The sequence below is a fragment of the Phalacrocorax aristotelis genome, chromosome 12 (assembly GCF_949628215.1).
Source record: "Phalacrocorax aristotelis chromosome 12, bGulAri2.1, whole genome shotgun sequence".
Lineage (NCBI taxonomy): Eukaryota > Metazoa > Chordata > Aves > Suliformes > Phalacrocoracidae > Phalacrocorax > Phalacrocorax aristotelis.
This window is the reverse complement of record NC_134287.1, coordinates 13,736,783-13,762,605: the sequence shown is the minus strand read 5'-3', so window position 1 is coordinate 13,762,605 and position 25,823 is coordinate 13,736,783. Positions and strand designations below refer to the sequence as shown.

Below are 25,823 nucleotides of genomic sequence, written 5' to 3'. Positions count from 1 at the left end.
CTTTTCCTCTACATGCCCGGAGATGACCTCCAGAATGAACTGTTCCGTCACCTTTCAGGAGACCGCTAGACCACTGTACAGTTTACTGTATAAAGACATTTTATACACAGGGCAAGATTAGGTGTTGGCCGATCAGGATATTTCCATTAAAATATTTTCAATAATTTTGGCTTACTTTAAGAGAGGATGAGGCCTGCCCAACTCACACCACGCCAGCTTACTTTTCTAAACTACTTTTCAACAGATGCTGTAAATGTCATCTTGAAAAGATGCTGAAGACCATCTGCATTCCTGGCTGAGAAAGACTTTGGGATGTATTTTCCTTGGTTTTCACTTCACCAGATTGAGTGAGAAACATGCAGATAATCATAGGAAATTTTAAAAAAAGGTCTTTATTGATTTCATGCTCAAGACGCCCATAGAACAATCATTTATTTAACTCAACTGTAAATTTGACTTATGAAAAAAATATATGTTTCACTATGCCACAGTATTTGTATGAAAATAAACTTAATAATTTGGTAACTTGGCTTTAATAGGATCTACTTATGTTCTTAGAAGATTTCAAAAGAGTATAAAGTACATTAAGTGGGAAAACGGTGAACAACTTAGCAGTTTAACCAAATCATTAAACTTACTTTTTTGAGCTAGCTACCAACTTTAAGAATATAAAAAATAGGAATATAAACATCACTGACATAACACCAAAATACAAAACCAAGGCAGTACAGCAGAGGCACTTCCCGTTTCTGATTCAAGTAAGTATTTCCAGTCTTGGCAAAACTCTTCACAAACAGAAGCTATATCCAAACATAGATTTGCTACTGAAACATATAATTCTATCATTTCAACACTAAACTTTAATGTTTTAGGACAAAGGCATTAACTTTCTGTCGATTCAAAATCAATTCCGAATCAAGCAGCAGACATTTTTATTTCTGCAAGCAGAAAAACTGCACCACCACTGTTTCAGGCCATTCTATCAGTTAACTGTCACTTGCAAGGCAAAAATCTTTATGATGGTGCTTTAATAAGGCATCATCCAATTACAGTTTGCCAATCTTTTACACAGATTTTCAGTTTGATTTTTCTATTTGTTACATTTCCATACTATTCAGGTAAATCATCTCCAAATATTGATTTTTTTTTATTTTTCCATGTCATGCTAGAGTCATAACTAAGTGAATTGACTTCCAGATTAAGCACAGAGCAACCATAAGTCTTCATTTATAATGTTCATAAAAAGGAAATGAATATATGAGACTAAGAAACACCCTTTTAAATAGCTACAAACTGTTTTATCACTGGACATACCCATAATATGATGGTCTCTGGAAATCTCTGAGGAAGTTATAGTTTCAAGAGCTAGCAGTGAAAGAAAAGATGGAGTCTCATGATTAAATTATTTTGTTCTTAATTTACAAACTGTTTCCTGGAATAAACCTTTACTGGTCAGGTAGCTCACTCTCAGACCATCTTCATTCACCATAAATCATGACAGCCACAGGGAAATCACGATATAGTAATCAGTATTAACTGTCAGGTTGGCTCACAGCATTTATTTCATCTTTAAAATCTTGCATATTGTCCCTCCATCAGATACCCCAGCTTATACAATATAAAAATGTAGTATAATTACATTTCTGTTATTAAAAATGTGTTACTCCAGTTAATAATCAAATCTCCACCCAAAACCATATCCTGATCTTTCATCACTGGCTGCATTAAAATACACTTTCAGAAGTAAAGTTCCTTAGTGAGCATAGAGACCACGCAGGGAATCTGCTTCTTCTCACTGAAGCGTGGATCATCAGACTGTGATTCAAAATTTGTGGCAACCACATAGTTGACCCGTGTGAGGATCTGCATGATCTCAAGTTGTTTTCCATACTCGTTCAGCACAGAGCACAGAGACTGCACAAACCAGGAGCCTCTTCCAGGATTCCTCCAGGAGTAATAACCTTACAGGAAAGACAGATAAGAAAGTACATGGGGTTATTTTTCCTCTTTTTTCTTACCTTGTGCTGAAGAATGGAATGGCAGAGAGATATGTATTGATTTGTGTGAAAGATTCTGAGCACAGAGTAACAATGCATACACAGAAAAATTTAATTCTTATAATAGAATAGAATCATAGAATCACAGAATCATTAAGGTTGGAAAAGACCTCTAGGATCATCAAGTCCAACCATCAACCCAACACCACCATGTCTCCTAAACCATGCCCTGAAGTGCCACGTCTACATGTCTTTTAAATATCCCCAGGGACAATGACTCCCTGGGCAGCCTGTGCCAGTGCCTGACCACTCTTTCAGTAAAGAAATTTTTTCTAATATCCATCTAAACCTCCCCTGACGCAGCTGAGGCCGTTTTCTCTTGTCCTGTTGATAGTTACTTGGGAGTAGAGACCAACACCCACCTCGCTACAACCTCCTTTCAGGTAGTTGTAGAGGGAACTTGTGTCACATATCCTTACCATTTACCACTTTTGTCACATATCCTACTTCACTGAAGTGGAGAATAATGTGTATTAACTCTCCAAATCTCACACTGCTAAAGTACCATTCTATATTTTTGCATTTGGGAAACTGCAGGAAGTAGGATACCACACTTTTCCTCATGAGTTTCGCCTCTGCCTCGCCTATTTGCCACATATTCAACATACTCACTAGACTGGGACATGGAAGAGCAGGATTCCCAGGAAAAAGTTCTGCCTTTGCCATCTGTAACACTTGTGCCTTCTCACCTGCCAAATGTGGGCTCTCTCCTGTTTCTGCTACAGCTTGTGTAAAAGGGGTGGATACAACACAGCGCCCCAACATACACTGGGCCTTAAGTGTTTTGACCATCAGTGTACAATGTATCATCAATGAGGGTCAGTCTACAACCAAGTCAATACGGGCGATAAAGTTTTAGGCTTCTACCCCCACCCTGACCCCTTTTTTTTCTTTTTTTTTTTTTTTTACCTGGCACTGTGGAATATGCAAACAGAAAATCTGCTTCTACTGGGATTTTGTATCTCGGATTGGCATCTGTTTCCAGAGTGTCATTTGCAGGTCCAGAGTCAGTTTGTATACCTTCATCAAATTCAGAGCCTCTGCATGCCTGAAAGCAGCAAAGACAAAGAGAACTTGTCCAGTAAGGAGAAATGAGGTGTTAAAAAAAATAAGTATTCATTAACATTTTTAATGGATACAGTTTTAAGCAGTACTTCGCATGTATTAGAAGCAGAAATGCAATTCTGGGGAACATCTAACTGTTCAGTGAGAACGTTACTATCTTACCCATTTCAAAATACACATCCCGTAAAGTAAAGGGAGGTAATGGTGTTGCAGGCTGTGGAACTCAGTGGATTGTCAAAGTGCCAAGTCAGCATTAGCTTATTCTAACCATGATTAATTTTACTGGTCTAGAGTCATCCTCAGCACTCAGTTATTACATTGTCTTGTGCAGCACAACTCCCAGACATTTCCTTTACAGTGGACTAACATTGTCTTTGGTTCCTGACATGCACTGCTGCAGCACTACATCTCAGAATAACAAAATCACATCCCGAGATCATCTAGTACAATCCCCCTTCTCAAGCAGGGGCAGGTACAGCAGATGTCCAGGAATGTGTCCAGTTGGGTTTGGAATATCTCCAGAGATGGAGACCCTACAATCTGGGCAACATTTTCCAGTGTTTGACCACCCGTTTAAAGTATATGTCATTTTTAACACTTTCCCATTTCTTTCTTTTATTCTTAATTTCCTCTTAATCATGTGGTTTAGCTAAAGGGCACACTGGGACCACTGTCCAGGTTGGTAAGTTTCAGCTCTTGATCAGTAGCTTTCACTGACAGTTCTTGCAAAAAAATAGCATTCTGATGGTATTATATGGCATGACTTGTTTGCCCTTATTAAGGTAATTCTAAAGGCAACAAAGTACCCATTCCAAATTTTACAATTAAAAGAAAGGTCACTTTAGTAGCGTGAAGAGTCCAAAAGAGTCACAGTTTTTCCTTTGTGGTTGAGGATTAATTGGTGGAACAGCCTAGGGAAAACCACATCTGCTGCACCTCCCATATGTACATAATACTATGATAAAAAAGAGAATTCAGACCCATGGTGTGTCAGTTAATACTGTTTGAAACAGCTGTCTTTAAAAGTTTAAGTAATATACAATAAATTATATGCTAATGCAGTAATGTAATATAAATTTTAGGCTACTGAGGGAGAGAAGATATATTTATTTTAGCAGAATGCAGTAATTTGTAGAGACAGCCTTTATTCAAAGAGACCTGGACAGTACTATTTCTATTGATAATCACAAACTGTCCTCAGCTCTGTCCGCACAAGAGGGAGTTTCTCTTCCTTGCTTTGGAGTTCATATACTACCAAGCACAAAGAGAAACCATGTACAAAATTACAACGACAATATGTTCTTTACATCTGTGAATCTTGTGTTTAAGTTATCTTTTAAAAGCAAACAATACAAGTCACCCACAGTCAACTTCTCTCAACACATTTTTTCATGAAACCTCCAGCAATTCAGTAAGTTATCCTACAGGGCTTTTGTAGAGTGGACAACCAGCATAGCACGTTTTCCCCACTGCAGCAGCAGGATACTATATTTACCTTAGGGCTATTACCTGAATGAAAAATAATTTGGGTTTGCCTATAAGGCTTTTACACTTGTCTCCTCTGAATAGCGTAGTCAAACTCTTGATCGCCATGGGTCCATCAGTGCCATAGATGAGGCCTTCTTCCCCATGGCTTAGAAGGATACAGGCAAAACAAGCGGCATCACTGTGATTCTCTTCAGCAGCTACAAAACAAATACTTCTTAGCCAAAAGGAAGCAACATTTTAAATTAAAATTATATTCAGCAAACACATTTTCCTGAGACTAAATATACGTTGGGCCTCTACTGGAAAGAGTGGAAAAGAAGACACAACCCACTTGTTAGTAATGTGATGAGTACCTCGAATACATGAATGCGTCCTTCACTCGACTCTTGAGTCTAGCCCACTGGAGTCAACAGGCTGGCCTCTTTATCTAATATGACAAGGCTTTTCACCTAATACACAGGACAGGTGCTTCACCTAATATGAGAAGAAAACTGTGTATTTCTGAATTGACATTGGAGGGAGAGGTGGGGAATTAAGCTTAATCCATTCAGAAACCGAATCTTTCTATACAAAAAATTGCATGTAGTGGGGCCTAACCAGTCTCTTCTAATTTGACCTGCTTTGAGCAGGGGGTAGGTTCAGTGACTTCCAGAGGTCTTTTCCACTCTAAATTATTCTATGATTCTAAATTTTTACCTTGCTTCAGTAATTTTTCCATGTCATCACGGCTTCGATCATTGTATATGTAAACCTCAAAACCTAAGTTTCTAAAACTCTTAGCTACATCTCCAGCATCTTTATCAGTGCCATTGCGTGTACCCATTCCTGTCAGAAAAACAAAGAATATGGTTGATCACACATCACACAATTCAAGATAATTCACATGTTCAAAGGTAAATTTTTAAGTTTATAATTAACCAACCTAAAAAACATCATGGTGACATGATTTTAAAACAACCCCCTAGCAGCATTCTCAGCATTGAGAATAAATTGTGAGATTTGTTTTAATGCAGAATAATGCAAGGTTCAATATTAACACGTCTTATCCTGAAAAATGCTGGCATGCCTCCAGCACCTTGCAACACAGGACCTTTATGGATGATTCTATCTCCATTTGGTCATGCCGTGTTACACAGGTATAAAGCACCCCAAGGAAAAACTGTTGAAGAGAGTCCCTATGATACCCACAAAAAAGAAACTGATGTAAATTCTTCGGGGTAAACACTTCTTTTAGTGTGTTTGGCAAGTGTATAGGAAAAGACCTCTAACGATGACTATAACACAAGTATCTGTCTGCTTTGAAACTGTACGTGGTCTGAAAAGTTAAACACAGGAGTGTGAACAGAGTACAGCTACAGCTATTAGCTTTTGTAGCTCATAGCTGTAGCCCAGGGACAGAGATGTTATAACACGGGCTGCAGATGCCAAAGTTCAAATTTTAACAACACAGCCTTAAACTCTGGGACAAAGGTTTAGTCTGAAGTTGGTAAAGCAAGGTCATGTGCTCTTTGAAACATATACTGCAAAGAAGCTGCAAAGAGCTGCTCTAATAAAAGTGTTACAGAACAGGAATAAATTGTAGGAATAACTATTTCTCAAAAAAAGATAAGTATATTCATTAAAATTCCATGTCCTAAAAATAAAATCCTTATAGATTAATAAAAGTGTAAAGAAATGTCAAGTCTGTAACAAGTACCATCAAAGAACATTACCTGTTTTGTCTTCAAAATTTTTGTTGTTTATAATAATACATTTGCCAACTTTCTTGTAGTCCATGTTATACTGGAATGTTGGTGTAACAATTCGGTACTGACTATTGAGAGAGGACTTTGGCTGTTCTTCTCCATTCTTCTTTCTTCTAGGTGAACCAAATGAAATTATTGTTAGTGGCCAGTCCCATCCAGTGTGCCTATTTATCTTAATTCAAACCAGCTGGGCAGCCCTAACCCAAAGTTTTTTCTTCTCTAATGTTTTTCTTTCTTTATATTTCAGATCAAGGCATACAGATTTTGTGATTTCCATGAAGTGATTATGGTATGTGATTGGATTCTGATGATGGTAAAATGACTCTAGAGTGAACTGCAGCCAACAGTAGTATATGCAGATCCTGACCCACAGATAAAACAAATGGCCTAAACATGAAGTCTGGCTGGCAGTAACCCTTCACAAACTATGGTTCTGGACATATTTTACTTTTAATATAAATAATTCATGGAAGGAGAGACAGATCTCCCTTAACAACTATTCCAAGCACAAGAAGATACAGTTTACCCAGTGGCGTGATAGGATTTGTTTATTGAATCACCATCATCCCTAGATTCTCTGAAGATTAAGACTGAGCAGTAGGTAGTTGCTACTGATAAAGGTTATAGATGTGAACAGGTCATATGTTAATTTGGTCTGCCAAACAGCAGTCTGAAACTATGCAAAGAACTAAGCACATTTTAGTGTCATCATCAATACCTGAACCTCACTTAAAAAACAACAATAAAAAAAAACCACCAAAAACCAACCCAAAACAAAATGAGCTATAAATGTTGTCTGTTAAAATGACTGCGTAGTGACCTTTCTGTTATGTGCAGGAGTCTTAGACTGGATTAGAAGAGATGCAAAGGGATAGCACAGACATTACTCACCAATTTATTCTAAATGGAGTATTAAGAACAAATCAATTACAGCCAGCATGCACACCTGAAGTATAAGGATGAGGAACTCAGCAGTATTTTTTTTTAGAAGTGGACTTTTTGGTCCAGTCAGGTGGCTCCAGATGTTGGTAATATCTCCTCAAGCAGAACTGAAGCCAGTGAGAGCCTATAAAGGGCCTGATTTAACCTCAGAGCTATAAACAAACTTTGGAGCGAGCCCAGTTAGAAACAATGCCCAGGAAAAGGCAGAAGTTATCAGTGCCCCTCTTACTGGACTTACTTGGTCCAGCATCCTGCTTCCAATAGCATTTATTGCTGATGTCTGAGAGGAAAACATAACCTACTTTCGCAGCACAAATAACTATAATACAGTCTGTTTTTAACAAAATCAGATTTTCCCATAACCTCTATTAATTTAAGCACTTTTCACTATTCTCCCTCTGACATCATTCTAAAGAATTACTGAGCTATTTACTTCAATAATAGCCTGTAGACATGAGATTGCTGCGAATTGATTAAATGTTGTTTAGGTAATCTACTTTCTTACCTTTCTGATTTAACAACTGTTGTCTTTTAGCTTTAAGTGCCCTCTTTCTTCTTACCAAAGGACAAGACTAATTGGAAACTATAACAAACCTTCTCTAGATGATTCATTGTGTCTAAGTGCTACTACAATTCAATTTTAAAACAGCTTCTTCTTGAGTGTCCTCATCATGTTACAAAGGGCCAAATGAAATAGCTGCACCTGGCAGGCTTTCTATGTACTCTTTTTACATGTGACCATCCTAATATTATCTCTTCTGTTAGACTTCTCTTAGAGACAGCAAAACAAGACATAGAATTGCATCTTGAGGATTGTGTCTGATACTCTAAAAGTATTTTTTTCTGGCAACTCACAGGTATTGGTATTCTCCTTGCATACTGCTTCTTGAGGGCTCTGGGGGAGATAATTAAATATGCTTTGCCTTGAGAAAAGATTTTAACCTTTTTAAAGAATTATCCGCAGCTGTATAATGTTAATATTACATTTGACTTTCAAAGATATCTTGGATTCTTGTTTTAGCCTAAAATTCCCCCTGGTCCTACATCACTAGACAGCTCTCTGGCAAAGAAAGAAAAAGAAATTTCGAAACAACAAAAACCACTCAGGCTGATGAAGAGGTTAATTTCCTCAGTCCACACTGGATTCAAGTTTCTACAGATTTACCTGGCTTCACTGACTTCCTGAAAAAGCTGTGTGACTAACAATAGCTGTTACACACAGAAGGGTATTTTCAAGGGGATTGTACAGGAATTTCTGTTTATGTCCAACCCATGAACAGTTGTGAAGACTTGGGACAGATCCACATGAGCAGTATGGTATCATGTTTGCACTGCCTGCTCTCCTAAAATGCTGGAAGTGATGTAATTCTAGTCCAGAAGTCATGCAGCCACGTTTCCCCACAAAAAGGCTCACTGCAAACAGCAGCTGGGGTGACGTGGCATAATAATGTAGCCACACAACTTCTTTGAAACCACGTCACTTTCAAGTTCAATGATTTGCACTCATTCATGCAGAAATACCTGGGAGTTCAGGGGCTGTAGCTACAACTGCTGGTATTCCCAAAAGTGTGCTGGAAAATCTATGCTGGTCAATGTCAGATGTCACAGACAAGCCTCGTCAGCACGGTAGCACACATAACTCTATCGTTTCCCCATTCCTTTACAGAAGATAACATGATTTTTTTCTAATAATTCCTTCCATGCTGAGCAGGCTAACGAGATACTGAGCAACCACAGCATGATTTGTAGGGTTATGCCTACCATTTCTTTACCAGCAGACAACAAAAACTTCCAGAAATCTTTTGGTATCTGTCCAAACTGATCAAATAAGGAAACAAAGGTTGTGGAGTATATATATCCTGGGCCTGCAGTCCAGATAGAAACTGTTTTTTGAAGATTCTGTTTTCTGTGCCAAAATAGCGCAGTATAGTAATTGCCTGACCCGACTAAACTGACAGTATAAGTTCTAACCCTTTAGTTTCAACAAGCTAGATCAGACCTTGTAATAATGACTAATAAAGTAATAAATATGTAATAATTGGTCCTTAAGGAAACACCCTGTCAGTGACAGGCTGGCTTATGACTGAAAGACTAAAGCTTTCCAGCTAAATTTTTATTTTCTAAGCTTTGAACTGGACACATGTTAATATAAATGTTTACTGCTGTTGTTCTTACCAAGCTTTCTAATCACCATTTTTTCTGAAAGCATTTCCACAGGTTAGTTATGTGCTGTTGTAAAATGTTTTAAACAATTTGCCCTCAGTTTTATTTCATTCTGCTTCTCTGACATCCAGTGTCTTTATTTTTCATCTTTTGGGATTCAAATTTGCCCAGACTAAATAGAAACTTGAATTTTATGACTGTTTACTCTTTCTTCAGATTTTAATTACAACTGTGCCTTAACTCCTCACTCCACTAGTGGTCACTGATTTTCCCCTTAGACAGAAATATTCTTCCTATCAGTGCGTTCACATATTTCACGTTCTCTCCCTTCAGCCAAGAGTTCAGCAAAATTGAAACTCCATATAGGTCTTGAATTGAATTGAAACTCATATAGGTTGCACATTTTCACCCCTACTGTGCCTCTAAATCCAGGCCTTAGGCTTGGCAACACTATGTCTTGGGGATGTGATTTCATCAAGTCTCAATTGTTATCAGTTATGGGAAAAATCATTATTCTCAACTTCTCACTTTTCAAATATAAAATTAAAGTTACCCATAGCATTTATCATTTTGTTACTGAACTTTTAAATAAGAAAAGCCAAATTTCTTACCATCATGTGTGGCTAAAATTCTGTCAAAGTCAATGGAGCTACATCACTTGCACCAGTAGTGAGCCTGATTGTCTAAAGGACTGCTTCCTATCAAAACAATCTTTCTTTTCTGTTACACCTGGGGTAAATGATGATCTCAGTATGTATGGATATCAAGATTTAAGGGTAAAAATATCACTACTAACATTTAACTATGCCTAAAGATTATTTTCAATAAAAATTTTATTGAAAGCAGTGTCTCTTAGCAGCTGAGATTTCCTCTCCTTTGTCTTCCTTTCTACTTGCATCGTCCTGTACTTTCTTTGCTACCATATATTAGTATGACATACCAACATACTAAGAGTCCATGTGCAGGAGAATGGCTTCCTTGAGTGCTGCAGTCTCTTGTCATCTCTCCCACCAGCTACAGCCAAGCTCTTGGGCTCAGGTCTGCCGGCCCTCCAGAGTAACAAGTGTTTCAGTGAGAACCAGCTGCTTAACTTCAAGTGTAGTGCAATATGTTTCCATGGGGAGGATCTTCACTTTCCATCACATTACATAATGTCAGCTCTGTAGTCTGGTACTCCATGCCTTTGTGCAAGGTGTAAAGGCCAGTGACTGTAAAAAACACCTTCTGCTTTAAGAAAGCTGGTCTGTGGTAACTACATGGGCTCCCCTTGGAACAGCACCAGCATAATGCAGGGGAAGTTCTCAAAAGAGTGGATGAAAGGGAAACATTAAGAAGAAAGTGCAATCTCTAGGGTAGAAACTGTTACACTAATCCATTTACTAAACCTCAACATTAACAATGATTAAAAAGAGGATAATTGTAACCGACAGACAATACAGCTCTTCTGCAAACATGAACTGCTTGGCCTTAAAAGCAACATGACACACTGCACACAGAAGAAACAGCTCTCCCTGGAAGTGAAGAGTCACTTAAATAGCCTTATGGGCAGAGGCTTAGATGGATAAACAGAAATTTCACGATTATCACTTCTCAGTCACAGGATGGGAGGAGTTTCCTGGGGTGGTTTTTTTTTTGTGGTTTTTTTTTTCTGGTTTGTTTGCTTTTCTAAGAGGAAATTAAAGTGTTAATCAGAATGAACTCTAAAAATCATATTACAGAGGAATATCTGGGCTTTGAAAACAGCTGTAGTCCCTTACTCTCCCAAGAAATTTAGGGACTTTTTTGCCCTACCAAAAAATGTAAGTCGATAAAAAAATTCTGCAAAAATGACACTATTCAATTTAAGGAAGTTGACATCCAGAGGTGTGTGGAAAAGGCTAAATTGATTACAATAATTTCTATCCGAAGTACACACACACAAAAGAAGAGCACTCTGTCTACTCTTGCTCCATGAAGTTTGGTAAATTTAGGTAAGGAATATCACAGAATATTGTGATAATTTGGCATGCTTCCCTAATACAATGTGCAATCATACATAATTTTTGAATGACTGATAACAGGCATCTGTTCAAAAGAAAATTGCCTTGAAAAACATGCTATCTTTACAGGACTGTGGTGGTTTGACCCTGGCTGGACACCAGGTGCCCTCCAAAGCCGCTCTATCTCTCCCCTCCTGAGCTGGACGGGGGAGAGAAAATGTAACAAAAGGCTCGTGGGTCAAGATAAGGCAGGCAGGGATCACTCACCAATTACTGTCACGGGCAAAACAGACTCGACTTGGGAAAACTAGCTTAATTTATTACCAATCAAATCAGAGTAGCACAATAAGAAATAAATTAAACCTTAAAAACACTTCCTCCCCACCCCTCCCTTCTTCCCAGGCTTAAATTCGCTCCCTATTTTCTCTACCTCCACCCCCTCAGCGGTGCAGGGGGACAGGGAATGGGGGTTGCATCCAGTTCACACGCTGTCTCTGCTGCTCCTTCCTCCTCATGGGAGGACTCCTCACACTCTTCCCCTGCTCTAGCATGGGGGTCCCTCCCATGGGAGACAGTCTTCCATGAGCTTCTCCAATGTGGGTCCTTCCCATGGGCTACAGTTCTTTATGAACTGCTCCAGCGTGGGTCCCTTCCACGAGGTGCAGTCCTTCAGGAACAGACTGCTCCAGCGTGGGTCCCTTCCATGGGGTCACAAATCCTTCCAGCAAACCTGCTCCAGCGTGGGCTCCTTTCTCACAGCTCCTGCCAGGAGCCTGCTCCAGCATCAGCTTCCCACGGGGTCACAGCCTCCTTTGGGCACCCACTTGCTCCAGCGTGGGGTCCTCAACGGGCTGCAGGGGGACAGCCTGCCTCACCATGGTCTTCACCACAGGCTGCAGGGGAATCTCTGCTCTGGCACCTGGAGCACCCCCTCCGCCTCCTTCTTCCCTGACCTTGGTGTCCGCAGGGCTGTTTCTCTCACATATTCTCACTCTTCTCTCTGGCTGCAATTGCCTAGAGGTTTTTTTCGTCCCACTTCTTAAACACGTTATCCCAGAGGCGCTACCACTGTCGCTGATAGGCTCGGCCTTGACCAGCCGCGGGTCTCTCTTGGAGCCGGCTGGCAATGGCTCCATCAGACATGGTGGAAGCTTCTAGCAGCTTCTCACAGAAGCCACTCCTGTAAGCCCCCACCAGCTACCAAAACCTTGCCACGCAAACCCACTACAAGAACACACCACCTCAGGACCCCTTTTGGAGTCCCCATGCTTTTTGGCATTGGAGAACAGCTTTATTCTAGTTTCCATCACCTTGTCAGCCTTTCTACTGAGTCCAGGCAAGAAGATTACAGTAGTGGTGTGGTGACAAAGTCCATAGTGCAAATCTTCTCAGGTAATCCACAACATCCACCAGAACATTCACAGACTTAATGTTGTGGGATGCAAGGTATCTTAAAACTGCAATGCTCTTTATTCTATTGCAAACAACTGAGATGTTTCACTTGTGCCTCTTACATTTGGGAACCTCTTTAAAGGCTTCATTTGAATAAATTCCCCATTGAGTTACAATACTGTGGAGTAAGTGTACGGGACAATACATTAATTTTAAGACCTCTGAAAGAACTTATGTAGCCTATATTGCTGATTTAAATTTATGCAGTTTGCATGGCTCTGTGCTGCTCTTTCTGTCTAAAAACCCCCACTCCTTCCATTATTGCATGCACAGTATAAATGATGTTTGCAACTACTGCTCACAACAAGTGCTATGTTTGCTCTCCTGGGGAAAAAAATGCCAGATTGGATTTATTTTTTTAAATAGGTAGTTAAAGGATAGACAGTAAATGATGAAAATGCAAAGAGGATTGGGTTTGAATTCACAAAGCATCACCAAGCTATGTGTGATGTATGTTGGAGACCAATTCAGAGTTATTCTTCCAAAAGAAGTGAACGGGAAACAGAATTCATAAATTAGACAGATCAAGGTTCAATATTTTGTTCTATGTTTCTACCTCAGTCTCAATAATTAGTGGTCTTTTCATAAGTCTCATGCTTTCTGATGATCATGCATTAATGTGTCTTCCTCCTACACAGCCTTCTCTCCAAACTGCCAGCTTTAATACTTTTATCCAGTCTAATTTCACCATATTTAGTACACCTCTAATTACTGTACACTCTCCCCTCTTTGAATTTTTTTTCTCTCGAAATCTATTGGCAATAACAAGCAAAAGACACTTGTTAAACCTGACTAGAGCTTTTTAGATCTTAAGTTCTTTAAAGCAGACTCTTTGTTCTTTGTCAGATCTGTTTTGGTAAAGTGTCAGGCAGATTTAGAGCTGAGTGCAAATAATAGATTATCCTGTTGCCTTTTTCCATTAATATTCCACCAGGTTGGCAGAGCAGCAACATTTCTGGACAAGAAGAATATGTCACTACTTCAATTGTCTTTCATAAAAGTGAATATTCCTTTACTGTTAAGAACCAGAAAGCATAAATTATGCAGGATAAGGACTAAGCATTAACCATAAGGGCTAGCCCAAATACTAAAATTGTATGACACTGCATTTGATGCTGTGATCCTGGGTCACACACTAAGAAGGAAGCATGCTAGAATACTAATTGAAGCCTATGATAAACACTAACAGGAGCCACTCCAGAAGACATTGGCATTTGGGAGATCTCAATTCTGTTTCCAACCTGACTGTCACATACTATGAGCTCACAAACCATTTCTCCTGAATGTACTCCAATGGCAGGTGCAATTTCCATCTCTCTTTTCTCAGACAGATAATACCTTACCAAGGACTCTTTTGAAAGAGGTTACATATAATTGTAAACCAAGAAAATAAATACTACCCCTCACAATCTGAGTAACAAAGGTTACTCAGGCTTCCAAATTATGTGCCAGTAGATAAACTGAAAAAACAGCTTAATAGTTGAAGCAAAAACCTCCTGAGGAAAAAGGAGCAATACCAATTATATAGGATGAAGTTCAAATAAATATTGCATACTTTCACCTTCCCTACTGAAAGTTATGAGCAAATGACTGATGACTTTGATAGACTAGCATCAACAAAACAACCAGTCCTTAGAAGGCTATTTTTAAATATGCTGCAGGTGAATGTCAAAAGAAAATAAAAAAAAAATTCCAATATTAAAGTCAATATCTTATCAACAAAACAGAACGTCTTCATTTAGAAGAGAGAAGAAACGTGGTCCTACAAAACTGAACATAAAAGTTCCCCAAAAAGCTTCTAAACATTATTTCACCTATATTGCTTTGAAAGAGGGAAGGGGTTTTTAGGATGCAAAACCAAAAGTTAACTGTTCTATTGCTGAATGCTTATCCAGCTGAAAGTTAATTGTTGCGGAACACTTATCTAGCCGCTGTGTAAAATAATTAGCAAGGAGGCCTGGAATCCACCAGCGAAGGACAAATTCCTGATAAGGATAGAAAATTGTCTCAAGAACCAGCTAAAACCGAATTTGCAGTTTGGACAAGTGTCAAGGGATAACTGAGCCTGCGCAAAACCAAAAGGTTACTAGCGGTGACAAAGAGGAGCCAGCAGCCTTCATCTTTATGACCTCCGACAACCACCACGAGGAGGAACTGCGCAAGCTCAGTTGGGAAAGATTTATGGAAATAACTTTTTTTGGCTAATTTTAATACAAAGCGGGGAAAGGTCATGCATATGTATAGGCGTACTGGGAAATCTTATGTATATGTAATGCTTTACTGTATAAATCCAAGACAAACTATCACGCGGGTGCGTACGACTTTGGTGGGACTGCCCCCCGTGCTGCCCAGCGCTGAATAAACACACCTACTTTACAATCTTACAGATTGTGGAGTCCGCTTTCCCCACATCAGCTTAGTATGGCAAGGAGATATCTTACACAAAGGCATGAAAACAGACAGCTGCAATTTCGAGTAGCAAACATAAACAACACAACGCCTCCCCCTCCCCCCTGGAAAACAAAAACATTAAAACACAAAACCCAGTCAAACGGTCCTAGATTTCTGTTCCCTCTAACTGTCTTGTCTTGTCTGTTAAAGACATTTTAATTATGGTGAAACATGCCAAACTGATAACACTGGAATCTAAAGTTCTTATTCATCAATGACATATAAAGTCTGGGCAACCCTTGCATCTTCATATGCTACTCTGCTGAAGTGCCTAAACCTTGACAGTCATTTTTGGGAAGGGGTAGAACAGAGGGAAATGGCAAGTATGCTTACTCGACACCACAGCCCCTAATGATCGCACCCAGCCTTCCTCCTGGAAGCAGGACTACTGAAAGCAACAGGACCCATCAGGCAGTAAAATTATGCCTGTTTATAACTGTTCTCCAGATTAGGGCCATAATTATTATTTAGCCACCAGCTGCTTTTGGAACTGCCAATTAGTTCATGACTTCTTATGGACATCTTTGGAATTAGATTGTCAGCTGACTAAACAAAGCCAGTTTAAAAGCCAGCAGAGCCAAAGCCTTTTGCTTGAATGAACCTGAAACTAAGAAGCTAATGGAGACAGTACCTCTTGGTTCTTTGGAAACCCTTGTCCCAAGCCCTCCTTATAACTGTAAACACATTAATTTTGAAAGGCAAATCCTCCTGTAGCAACCTTGAAAGAAAGAAGTTAGGTAAACAATGGGATTATTGCCTTGAATTTATGAAGATAATAATAGAGGTGGGTGGGACCTAAGCTATCATTAACAAATTCTTTGCCCAAGGCAAGACTGAGTTCATCCAATAAAACAGTATCATATTAAAAACCTACTTTTCTTCTTACTATGACATATGTAGCTGTACTGTAACAGATTTTGCAGAAAAATCACAAAATAAAATGTTTTAATTTTTTAAAGAAATCCTGGCACTTCTCTAAGTTTCCTGTAGCATGCTATATCACCTCCAGCAGTAGAACACAAGCCATAAAAATATTTATTAAGATTGTATGCTAGCTATGCTTTGCTTGGTTACACAAACCAAAATGCTCAACTGGGGGGATATGTTCTGTTACCTACTAAGAGCCACTTGGTTGTGCTCCAGATGGAGAACTGTGTGTGAATACTGCTTGTGCCATTGAATAAATTTGGGAAAGTAATTCTGTAGCTCTTGGTCTTAGTTTTTTGATCACAAAATGGAGCTTAAACAAACTTATTTCATAAAGCAATTGCAGATCTCATGGCTTCTTTGCAGGGGGATAGCAGCATACAGTAAACTAGAGAGTGAATTAGAAATCCACCATTTTGTGCATTGTACAATGTTTAGGTCCAGAGCATGTGAGGTAGCTTCCTGCCACATGCCTCATGGAAAAAAATGCTTGAAACAAGGCATTCTTACTATTCATTATGGAGCTTTATAGGGGATCTCAGTCCAGAAACAAATTCCTATCTTTGGTTACTGCACATTAGCTTCCCTGGAGAGATAAAACTGCTGGTGCCTGCACACAAATATTTACCGTCAACTGCAATAATGACAGGGTCGCAGTCCACAGAATATGGCATCTCCATAAGTACATTATAGCCCTTAAAGCTTCTGGGACCTTGGCTTAACAGTCAAGATATCACAGCTTATCACATTGCAGTTACTCAGCTGAGCTACAGCAATGGCTGTCTGTATGTTCCTTTGAAAACACAATCTTACGTGTATTAGCTTGAATTGCAATAAGGCCTCACCTACAACAAAGCTTCACAACAGCAACAGTCTCAGAGATTAACAAAATCAATTAGTGAGCTGCTAATTGCTAACTGCAGTAACTGACTCACCTGAGTGTGAACACACTTTTCATTTGACCTCCTGCAAAGCAAGCCACAAATCCTTATTCAGTAGTTTCTACAAACCTGCAGCTTCTGTTTAATCTGCAGAACACCTTTTAGATTTATGCCCAACCTTTGTTTAGAAGATCCATTTATGGATCCATTTATGAATTCTCTGCTTACAAAAAGTGCCTATCTTCTGATTTTCCATTGCTTATATATTTGTATAGCCCACTGTATAATTGTATAGTGCAAGCTAATTATCTTTCAACTTTAGTTAGAGAAACTAAATACGTTTTAAATCCCTCATTATAAGATATTTTTTCCACCCTGAGCTACTCTTGTAGCTTTTTTGTTCCATTTTAGTTTCAGACCCTTCTCCAATTAGGAGGGAGAATCTTCTCTAAAAACTTGAAAAACAGAGAAATCCAGCCCAACTGGAAACTCACTGTGTAATGAAAGTAGCTGAAAGAACAAGCTTCAGACTACAACTACTAGCATACTTTGTATATTATATATATCTTTGGAGTTCTGATAGTTGCATCTAAATATATCTTCCTCTCATTTTAACTATGTGTTAGTGATGGCCTTAACATAATTCAAACCAAAACCATGGCTGCAATTTTATTGCAGATGAAACACGCCAGGGCTAAGCCAGCTGTACTTTGTAAAAAAAGTTTCAACACAGGCTATTATGTTTAATACTGTCCACATTTTGCAACGGTTAAAAAAAAAGATAAGAGGGAAAAAAAAACCCAAACAGGTAGCACTATCCTAGTCTTTGTGCACTAAAAATATTAAGTGTCATTTACAGCCTACATGACAATTTTGTGGTGTAATGCCTGCAGCAGAGAGAACCAAAACAGAGGAAGTTCTAAACTCTCAACTATCATTGTAATTAATCTTCAGCTTCCTAATTAGCTGTGTGGTATCTGCTGCGCAGGCCTCACAATTCTGTGAGTAACGTAACATTCAAATAATATTCAGAAGGTAAAATTTTACAAATAAATGATATTGCTTGCTGAAAGGCTTTCTGCTCACTTCTAGAAAACCTGCTGTACATACGTTCCGTGGGTGTTCTGGAAATTGAAATCTTGCACGATCATATCCTAGGTAGGGATGTACATGGGCAACTGCCGATCATATGAAAAAAAAGATGAAGCCTCTCTTATCTACCATAGGTGCTAAGAGCAATTAACAGGTGTATATATATTGCTATATGGACTGCTTGGAAAATGACTTAAAATAAAGAAATTCCCCACAAATACTATTTCTCAGAGAACACTGAGGTTAGGGCTAGCAATTGCAAAACGCCAGGAGACTTATAATTAGCTTGATATAAGCACTGAAACTGAACTCTTTTAGGCTATTCTTCATGAGATTTCCAAACAGGTGGCAGAGAAGGAAGGAGATGATAACATTCTACAGTACCTTGGCTCATCATCAAATGGTACTCCACACTGCATCTGAAAACAGCTTCAGCTTGTCCTCAAAAGCAAGTCTAATCTTCTTTGCTAATGCTAGGAGCCCACCATGCTCAGCGTTACATTGGAGAGTGAAACGGGATGCTCTCTGTGTTCAGGCCCAAAGATTCGCATGTGTCAGCAGTGGGTCACGCTGGACTTTTCTATGGGGCTATTCAAACCCTCACAGCTATCACCCTGCAAGCTGAGGTCATGCAGGCCTGATCTACCTTTGCTGACAAGTGGAAAACACGTTCCCATCGCTCTGATTCTGTCACTGTTCCTATGTAAAGAGTGTAGGAAAATACAGCAGATCTTGAGATGGAGGTGGGACAGCAGACTTCACTTTGTAACATGTCTTTCTTCCTTCTCTCAAAACCTGATCCACCATTACTACAATATTTATGCAATGAATATTTCTAAGAAAATAGTGCAAATTAACACACACAGTTTACAAAACCTCTTTGTATTCTAATTCATAGAACTATTTCCTATATATTTACCTTAAACGGTTTTGGTTTATTATAAATTTGGCTTATTTTGTTTTTGATTCCTTTGAAAGCTTAAAAATGACACCACAAATAGCTTTCCTCTGAGTTTTGTATGATGAGAGCCCAGTTTGTTGTAATGAAGGAAATAAATTACTATGTTAAAAAGGACTTAGGATACTTGACTCACTGTTGTGATTGTTACAGATATAGTTCATGGATAACTCAGTATTTGCTGTGCTTCATGAGATAATGTCTCTACGGATACTAGAAATAAATATTGACTATGAATTCTTACACTTTAGATATAATTTCAAGATACTTGGGCATTTCCTATATGGTACATCCAGTAAATGTCCAAAGAAAAGTATAAGCACTGACCACAGTTTTTGCTAATTGCTAACTACTCCTGCAGTGTTCTCCAGAAGTTGAGTTCCAAATCTAACAAAAACTTCAATAACAAAAATTTAAAAAACAACCTCTGGTTTAAAGAAAGTAATGAAAATTATGCATCCCTGTTGCTCTATGTTAAAATCTCATTATTGGCTTTGTAGGAATTAACTTTAACAGACTACAGATGCCAGAACCTATTGCTTCTGAAATTTTATGCTCAGTGCTTTGGGGGAAAATACACTGACATTTAGCTTGTACTAAATCCCTAACTTCAGAGTTAGGATAGTTAAACGAAAGATCATCACCCGTTTATGGGAGAGACTACGGCACACTGTGATTTGCTTAGAGACATAAAGCAAACGTGAGGCTGAACCAAGAGTTCAGTTCAGACCTCTGAGTTGCAGCCCAGAGCGTAACAGCATAACTTTAACTAATGACTTATCAGCTGCTATTTGTTTTAAAGTAACATGCTATTTTTATTCTATCTAAGGATAAAAGAGATACTTTTCTTTCCGTATTTATTTTTGAAAGGTCTGTAATATTCTGTCACTGAAAAACCTGTAACAGAACTGCATTTTTAATTTTAAAACTGTAAGAATTATGATAAAAAGATGAGGTATCATTTAAGGCACCATCTGGATTTGAACACATTGATTTCAAGGCAGGAACAGCTGACATTCATACAGTGGAGGCCAATACAGTTTCTTCATAAGCATACAGTGCTAGCAGTAGCACTTTTTCTACAACGCGAGCAATTAATTTATAGGATCAGGCCCAGTGTTTTCAAATGGCCCAAAAAATACAAAATTGGAAAAATATGCCTCTGCATCACTGTGAAACTGTTGTTCATCAAGTTCTACCTGCAAAACAGCTTCTTACAAACCAAATAAAAATAAGCTGTCGGTAATCAATAGTGCATGGAAAATAGCTCCCTGAAAGACAGAAGAACAGAAGAGCAAAGCTGAAGCAAAGACAAACTTTCCACACCTGCTACAGCTCCAAAGCTGAGGTTCAGCTGAGGCTCAATCTAAGAAATGAGTATTTATTCTTTGAAGGACAAGGCTATTTATTTTGAGAAATATGGCTACACTGAGACAAGTGCCATGAAATTAAAACAGACAGCTTTGGTAACATCTGTGCTTCCCCACTATGATACCCTGTAATCCAAATAAACACCATACAAATGAAAAGAAAAACTATATAACTGTGAATCTTTTTCATCTAAATACTAGTTTACAAACCTGGTAGATAATACAACTAACTATCATAACTACTGAACTACATAAGGCAAGGTACACACTGGTATTTCCAGCAAACCTTCATATTAATTAAAATAAAAAGTCTCAAACTTTATAGTGGCCTGACTTGGCAGAAATAAATATGTTAGAGATATTTTGGGTTTGCAGTGTTAAACAGCTGAAGTACTCTTGGTGACTGTATGTCAGTGTACTGTACCTATAAGCCTCTCAAATTCCTGAGTTTTCTTACAATATATTTCATGTTTCTGTATTAAGGGCACTACAGAATCACACAGTTTCAATTGTAATTAGGTATTTGTAAGAATTCATAAATATATATTTAAATAATGTTTTTGGTTTCCAGATGAGAATGGGAATACTGACCGTAAAACAAGACAGTAGGGCTGGAGCAGACAAAAGTAACCAGAGGACAAATGGTTCTATTCAATTAGAATAAAAGTGGTACCTAGATACTACTGACAGTCACCCTCTTCTGCATTATGTTTCTTCACTGAAGCCCACAAACAGTCATGATTACTGACAGCACAAATGTGAGTCTACCAAGCCTTGGGAATTTTCAGATGCAGCTTTTTAAGGAAAAAAAAAAAACAGAAAAAAACAAAACCCAAACAATTTTCATTAGGAGTAAGAGAAATCTTAGCTCTACTTAATACAGTGGAACCACAGTTTTATTCCACTTCATGCTATATTATGTTTCCTGGATGCTAAAACGGGTTTGCTGCTATCAATCTCCCTAACAGAGTTCCCCAATAAAAGACAAAAGATACCAAATGAAGATATTAAATCATCCTGTGGAAAAGCGAGACTATTTGTAAAGCCTCAAAAGTGTAACAGGAGCCTATGGGAAAAATTCTATTAGTTTCTAATTATCTCATAAAGAACTAAAATACACGTTTGAGATCCTCAGCTCAATCTTTGTTTAACCACATTGTAAAATTTTATTGCGCGTAGGCTTGCCAGAGTGTATCCTGCTATTTCTGCTTTCCGAAACAGAACTTCTTGCTCAACTGCAGTGGTCCCTAATTTTTGTCCACATTTTTGCAGTAAACAAAATTGATACCCTCCTGCCATCTAGTGGCTAAAACCCCTCAACCAAACACCACCTGCAGGTGCTAATTCAAAACTTTCAACTCTTTTCCCCGTGAAACAGTTTTTCCCCGACAACATTAACTAAGTAGTAGCACTTTTTCAAAGAAAAGGAAATACATAGATGGTAATTCCCCTGAACTGTGGTGCAGCCGGAAGAACCTGCCCACTCCGTGGCCGGTTCTGAACCTCGTGGCCTCCATGGTAAAGTCCAGGCCCACAGACTTCTTGGAGATAAATATGCTGCAGTGAAAAAGATTTTCACTTATTTCTACTTATTGCTCTTGCTAGAGAAATCTCCAGTCAGAGCCAGAGAATGGTGAATTTGAGCTGTGAAGCTACTGGAAGCAGCTGGTCTTTCTGCATAGCTTTGAATTCAGTTTCTCACTGCTCTGTTCTTTTAAATTAAAATTAATGTGCTTATTTAACAGTACAAGTTACTCATTTTCCTATTGAGCTTATATATTTTAAGCAATAATAAATTACATACAATGTAGAATTTTACTGAAAGTACTGCACAGCTGGTAAAAACTGGATTGCTAAAATAAAACAAGGGACCATAAATCTGTAGTCAATCTAAAGCCTTCTAGACTTTTAAATACCTGGAGGTATTTAAAAGACATGTAGATGTGGCACTTCGGGGCATGGTTTAGGAGACATGGTAGTGTTGGGTTGACGGTTGGACTTGATGATCCTAGAGGTTTTTTCCAACCTTAATGATTCTGTGATTCTAGATGTTATTTTACAGGTATTAATTTCATGTTGCCAAAATGAGGCCTTGGCAATCAAGACACAGAGCCATGCTGGTTCCAACCTGAAGTACATCTAGCCTAGCATCTGGTACTGACTAGCAATAAGTTTTAAGAAAAAAACCAAAAGAAACCGGATACAGAATATATTCTCACAGGAACATGATTTAGTACATCTTGCACCAAAGATTTTAACACCAATATTCCCACTGGACTTTTCTTCCACAAAAACATCTCTTCTGAACTCATCTGATATCCTGACATCTGCATACCTTGTGACTTTAAGTTCTACAATTGCATTCTGCACTCTGTGAAAATTACATCTTACTGGTTGTTTTAAATCTACTGCATGAACTTTTCATTGGATGTCCCCCAGGTTTCCTGTGAGGCACAAGGAATGATCATTCTCCATTCACCTTCACCTCCACCTCCATTACCGTCACGATTTTAGACCATATCCCATCTTCCTTTATCCTCTCACATTCCTCTCCTATCCTCCTTCAGGCCAAAGAGTTTTACTTTCTATAAGACAAAGACCTTGCCACTGTGCTTGGATTTTTAAGACCTTCGCTGTCAACCAGCTCCATTCCTCTTCAGGCAATCATCACGTTCTTCAAGAAACTCAGATTCCTCAGACTTACTTTTTTTCTACAAAATCTACGTTGAATCTTCTCCATTACCTAATATTTAATCTGAGCAATTTTTTACTTCTAAAGAAAAATGTTTCAAATTGTATCTACAAGGAGTTCCCAAAAGATGAATGCCTCAAACTGATGCATAGCTGAATTATTTGAAAAAATTTCTTATAGAAAAAAAGTAATAGAAATGCTGATTATTGCCTTTCCTTCAGGAATTGCATAATTTAATAATGGTATTAGCATATCACCTCTTATAAAGAAGACCAATTCAGATATTAAAACACACATTTTATAAAGTTTAAAAGAAATCTTTGAAAAACGTTTGGCAAGATTTACAGGCAAATGTTATATTGTCTATTTTGCATGATATGATTCTGTTAAAATTAATAATACACATACACATCATAAAACACATTTGAGGAATGATAAAATGAGACAAAGAAAGTAAAGTGATTTGTTTAACAGCACATCAAAAGTCTTCTAAGACTAAATCATCTTCACTTCTCTCACAGATTTGTTACCCCCATTAGACTCATATAATAAGCAGCAAAAATAGAATTATATTCTCTATGTACTTTCTCTGAATTGTAGTGTTCACTTGAATGTGAATATCCAATAGTAAAAAAAAAATCAAAACCTCTCTGTAAATGTAATAGTCTTTGTAATAAACACCTCTAATAAAATCTCTCTAAATCCACAAAGTTCACAATGTGAAGTAGCCATTTGCTGACATTCAATAGTATTTGTAAATTTGCATGTTCATTTTCCATCTTTTGCACTTTCAATCACATTCATCTAGCGTTTTCAGGAACACAGACCAGCAGTACATAGTTCTTGCTTCCTATACATTTAATGAAAGTAAGCTTATGCTTCAGTAAGACTACTATGTTTTAAAATGAAAGGCTTTTAATTTATTCTGTAATGGGTTACATCTCTAGACTCAGTGAGGCTTCTTTGTGTTACAACCTAGATGGCACATCCAGGCTTTAAATTAACTTAAATAGTCAGCAGGGGATTCCAAAGATGCAGGAGGTTAGCTGAGCTGATGGAGTAAAATAGATAATTAATGGCATATTTAATTCCCAGCTCCACCAAAGGGCAATATTTAAGATGAGGGACTATAAGTGACGCTAAATGAACTTCGTGGTCTCTTGACTACTAAATAAAGCTTATGGGAGATACTATAAGTTCCTATAAGCAGATACTATAGAGAGATGCTTTAAGGTACAGACCAGACACATTAAACCTATACAACATAACCCATCTCCCTACCCAAACCATCCATGACATTGTGGACACGGCAAACACCAAAATCCCATTAGAAGGGTAGTATGACAGCTGATACAACAACAACAGGAATAAAAGTAGTAACTTACTTTCCAAAAATTGAAAATCTGCTGCTTCTGTCTGGCTTTGCATCAAATTCATCACCATAATCTTTATCAGCTCCCTCTTGAGCAGAGCAATCAACATGCTGATCTCCTGACATCTGCAAATAAAAGTACAAGAATGTAAATGCCCCTCAGTGAAGACTATCATTTTAGAAAAACTTCTATAAACGAAACCATTAAACCAGATACATGTGAGGTTGTTAGTCAGTTATGCTGTATAATACTTTATCAAGTAAGAGTGGCTATAGATATCTGGCCCTGAATGAACATGACATTGCGCATGCTCAGCCATCTGTATTACCTTGCGGCTATTACCAAAAGTGACTTATCTAATACTGCTCTCAAAAATGGGGATTAGAACAAAAGTAAAAATAATTGTATGGTGAAAGTTCGTATGACTAATTCCCAGAAAATTGTTCATGGTCTGAAAAGAAGCATGTTGGGAAGAAAGCAAGGACAAATAACAAAAATATTTGTAACTGCAACCCCATCCAGTACTAAGACACCCAGAGAACACCTGTGTTTTCATTTGTGTATGCACAGTCAAATGTGCGTAAGAGGAAAAAACCCTGTATTATCTTCCATGGATGGGATCTTAGGTTTTCATTTCTCTGTTTTGTCTATATCAACACATAGTATGAATTTTATATTCTTCTCACGATTAAATAATACATGTGTACAGTTGTTGAGAAAAAAAACGGTTGTGAAGTGTGTCTTGGAATTTAAGAGGTATTTTCATTATGTAAAGCAGCCTCTTACACAAATTGCTGTGTTTCAGCCCTTTTTTTTTGTTTGTTTGTTTGTTTTGTTACTCCAGCGTAACTTTGGAACATCTGCACTCATCTGAAAAGCAACGCAGGGCACCCGCCAGAGCCAGCCAACAAGGCTGGGCTGATATAATGACTTTTTCCTGACAAAAAAAAAAAATGGTTTCTCTCTTCTCTTCCTTCACATACCGAGTTTCCCACTCAGGATGTTTATTTAGATCATTAAGCCGGCAGAAAAGTACAGGAAGAAAGGAGTCGTTTTTCTGATAGCGCAATGATGCGCAGCAGCTCAGCGCGGGGCGAGAAGAGCCGCGGGGACGGCAGCGCGGGGCCGCCGCCCTCGCTCGGTGGGACGCGCTCAGCCACCCTGCCTAACTCCGGCTCTTCATGAAGG

General features: G+C 38.4%; 1 protein-coding gene across 1 annotated transcript; it reads right to left on the bottom strand.

The window, feature by feature from the left end:
- Nucleotides 1-373: 373 nt before the first annotated feature.
- Nucleotides 374-24,764, bottom strand: CASP7 (caspase 7). Its single transcript, XM_075107493.1, has 6 exons — nucleotides 24,648-24,764; nucleotides 6,323-6,468; nucleotides 5,307-5,435; nucleotides 4,632-4,807; nucleotides 2,967-3,105; nucleotides 374-1,961 (listed from the first exon to the last, which is right to left on the bottom strand). The coding sequence occupies exons 1-6, from the start codon at nucleotides 24,758-24,760 to the stop codon at nucleotides 1,738-1,740; spliced, it is 927 nt and encodes a 308-aa protein (XP_074963594.1). The 5' UTR covers nucleotides 24,761-24,764; the 3' UTR covers nucleotides 374-1,737.
- Between the last annotated feature and the right edge of the window lie 1,059 nt (nucleotides 24,765-25,823).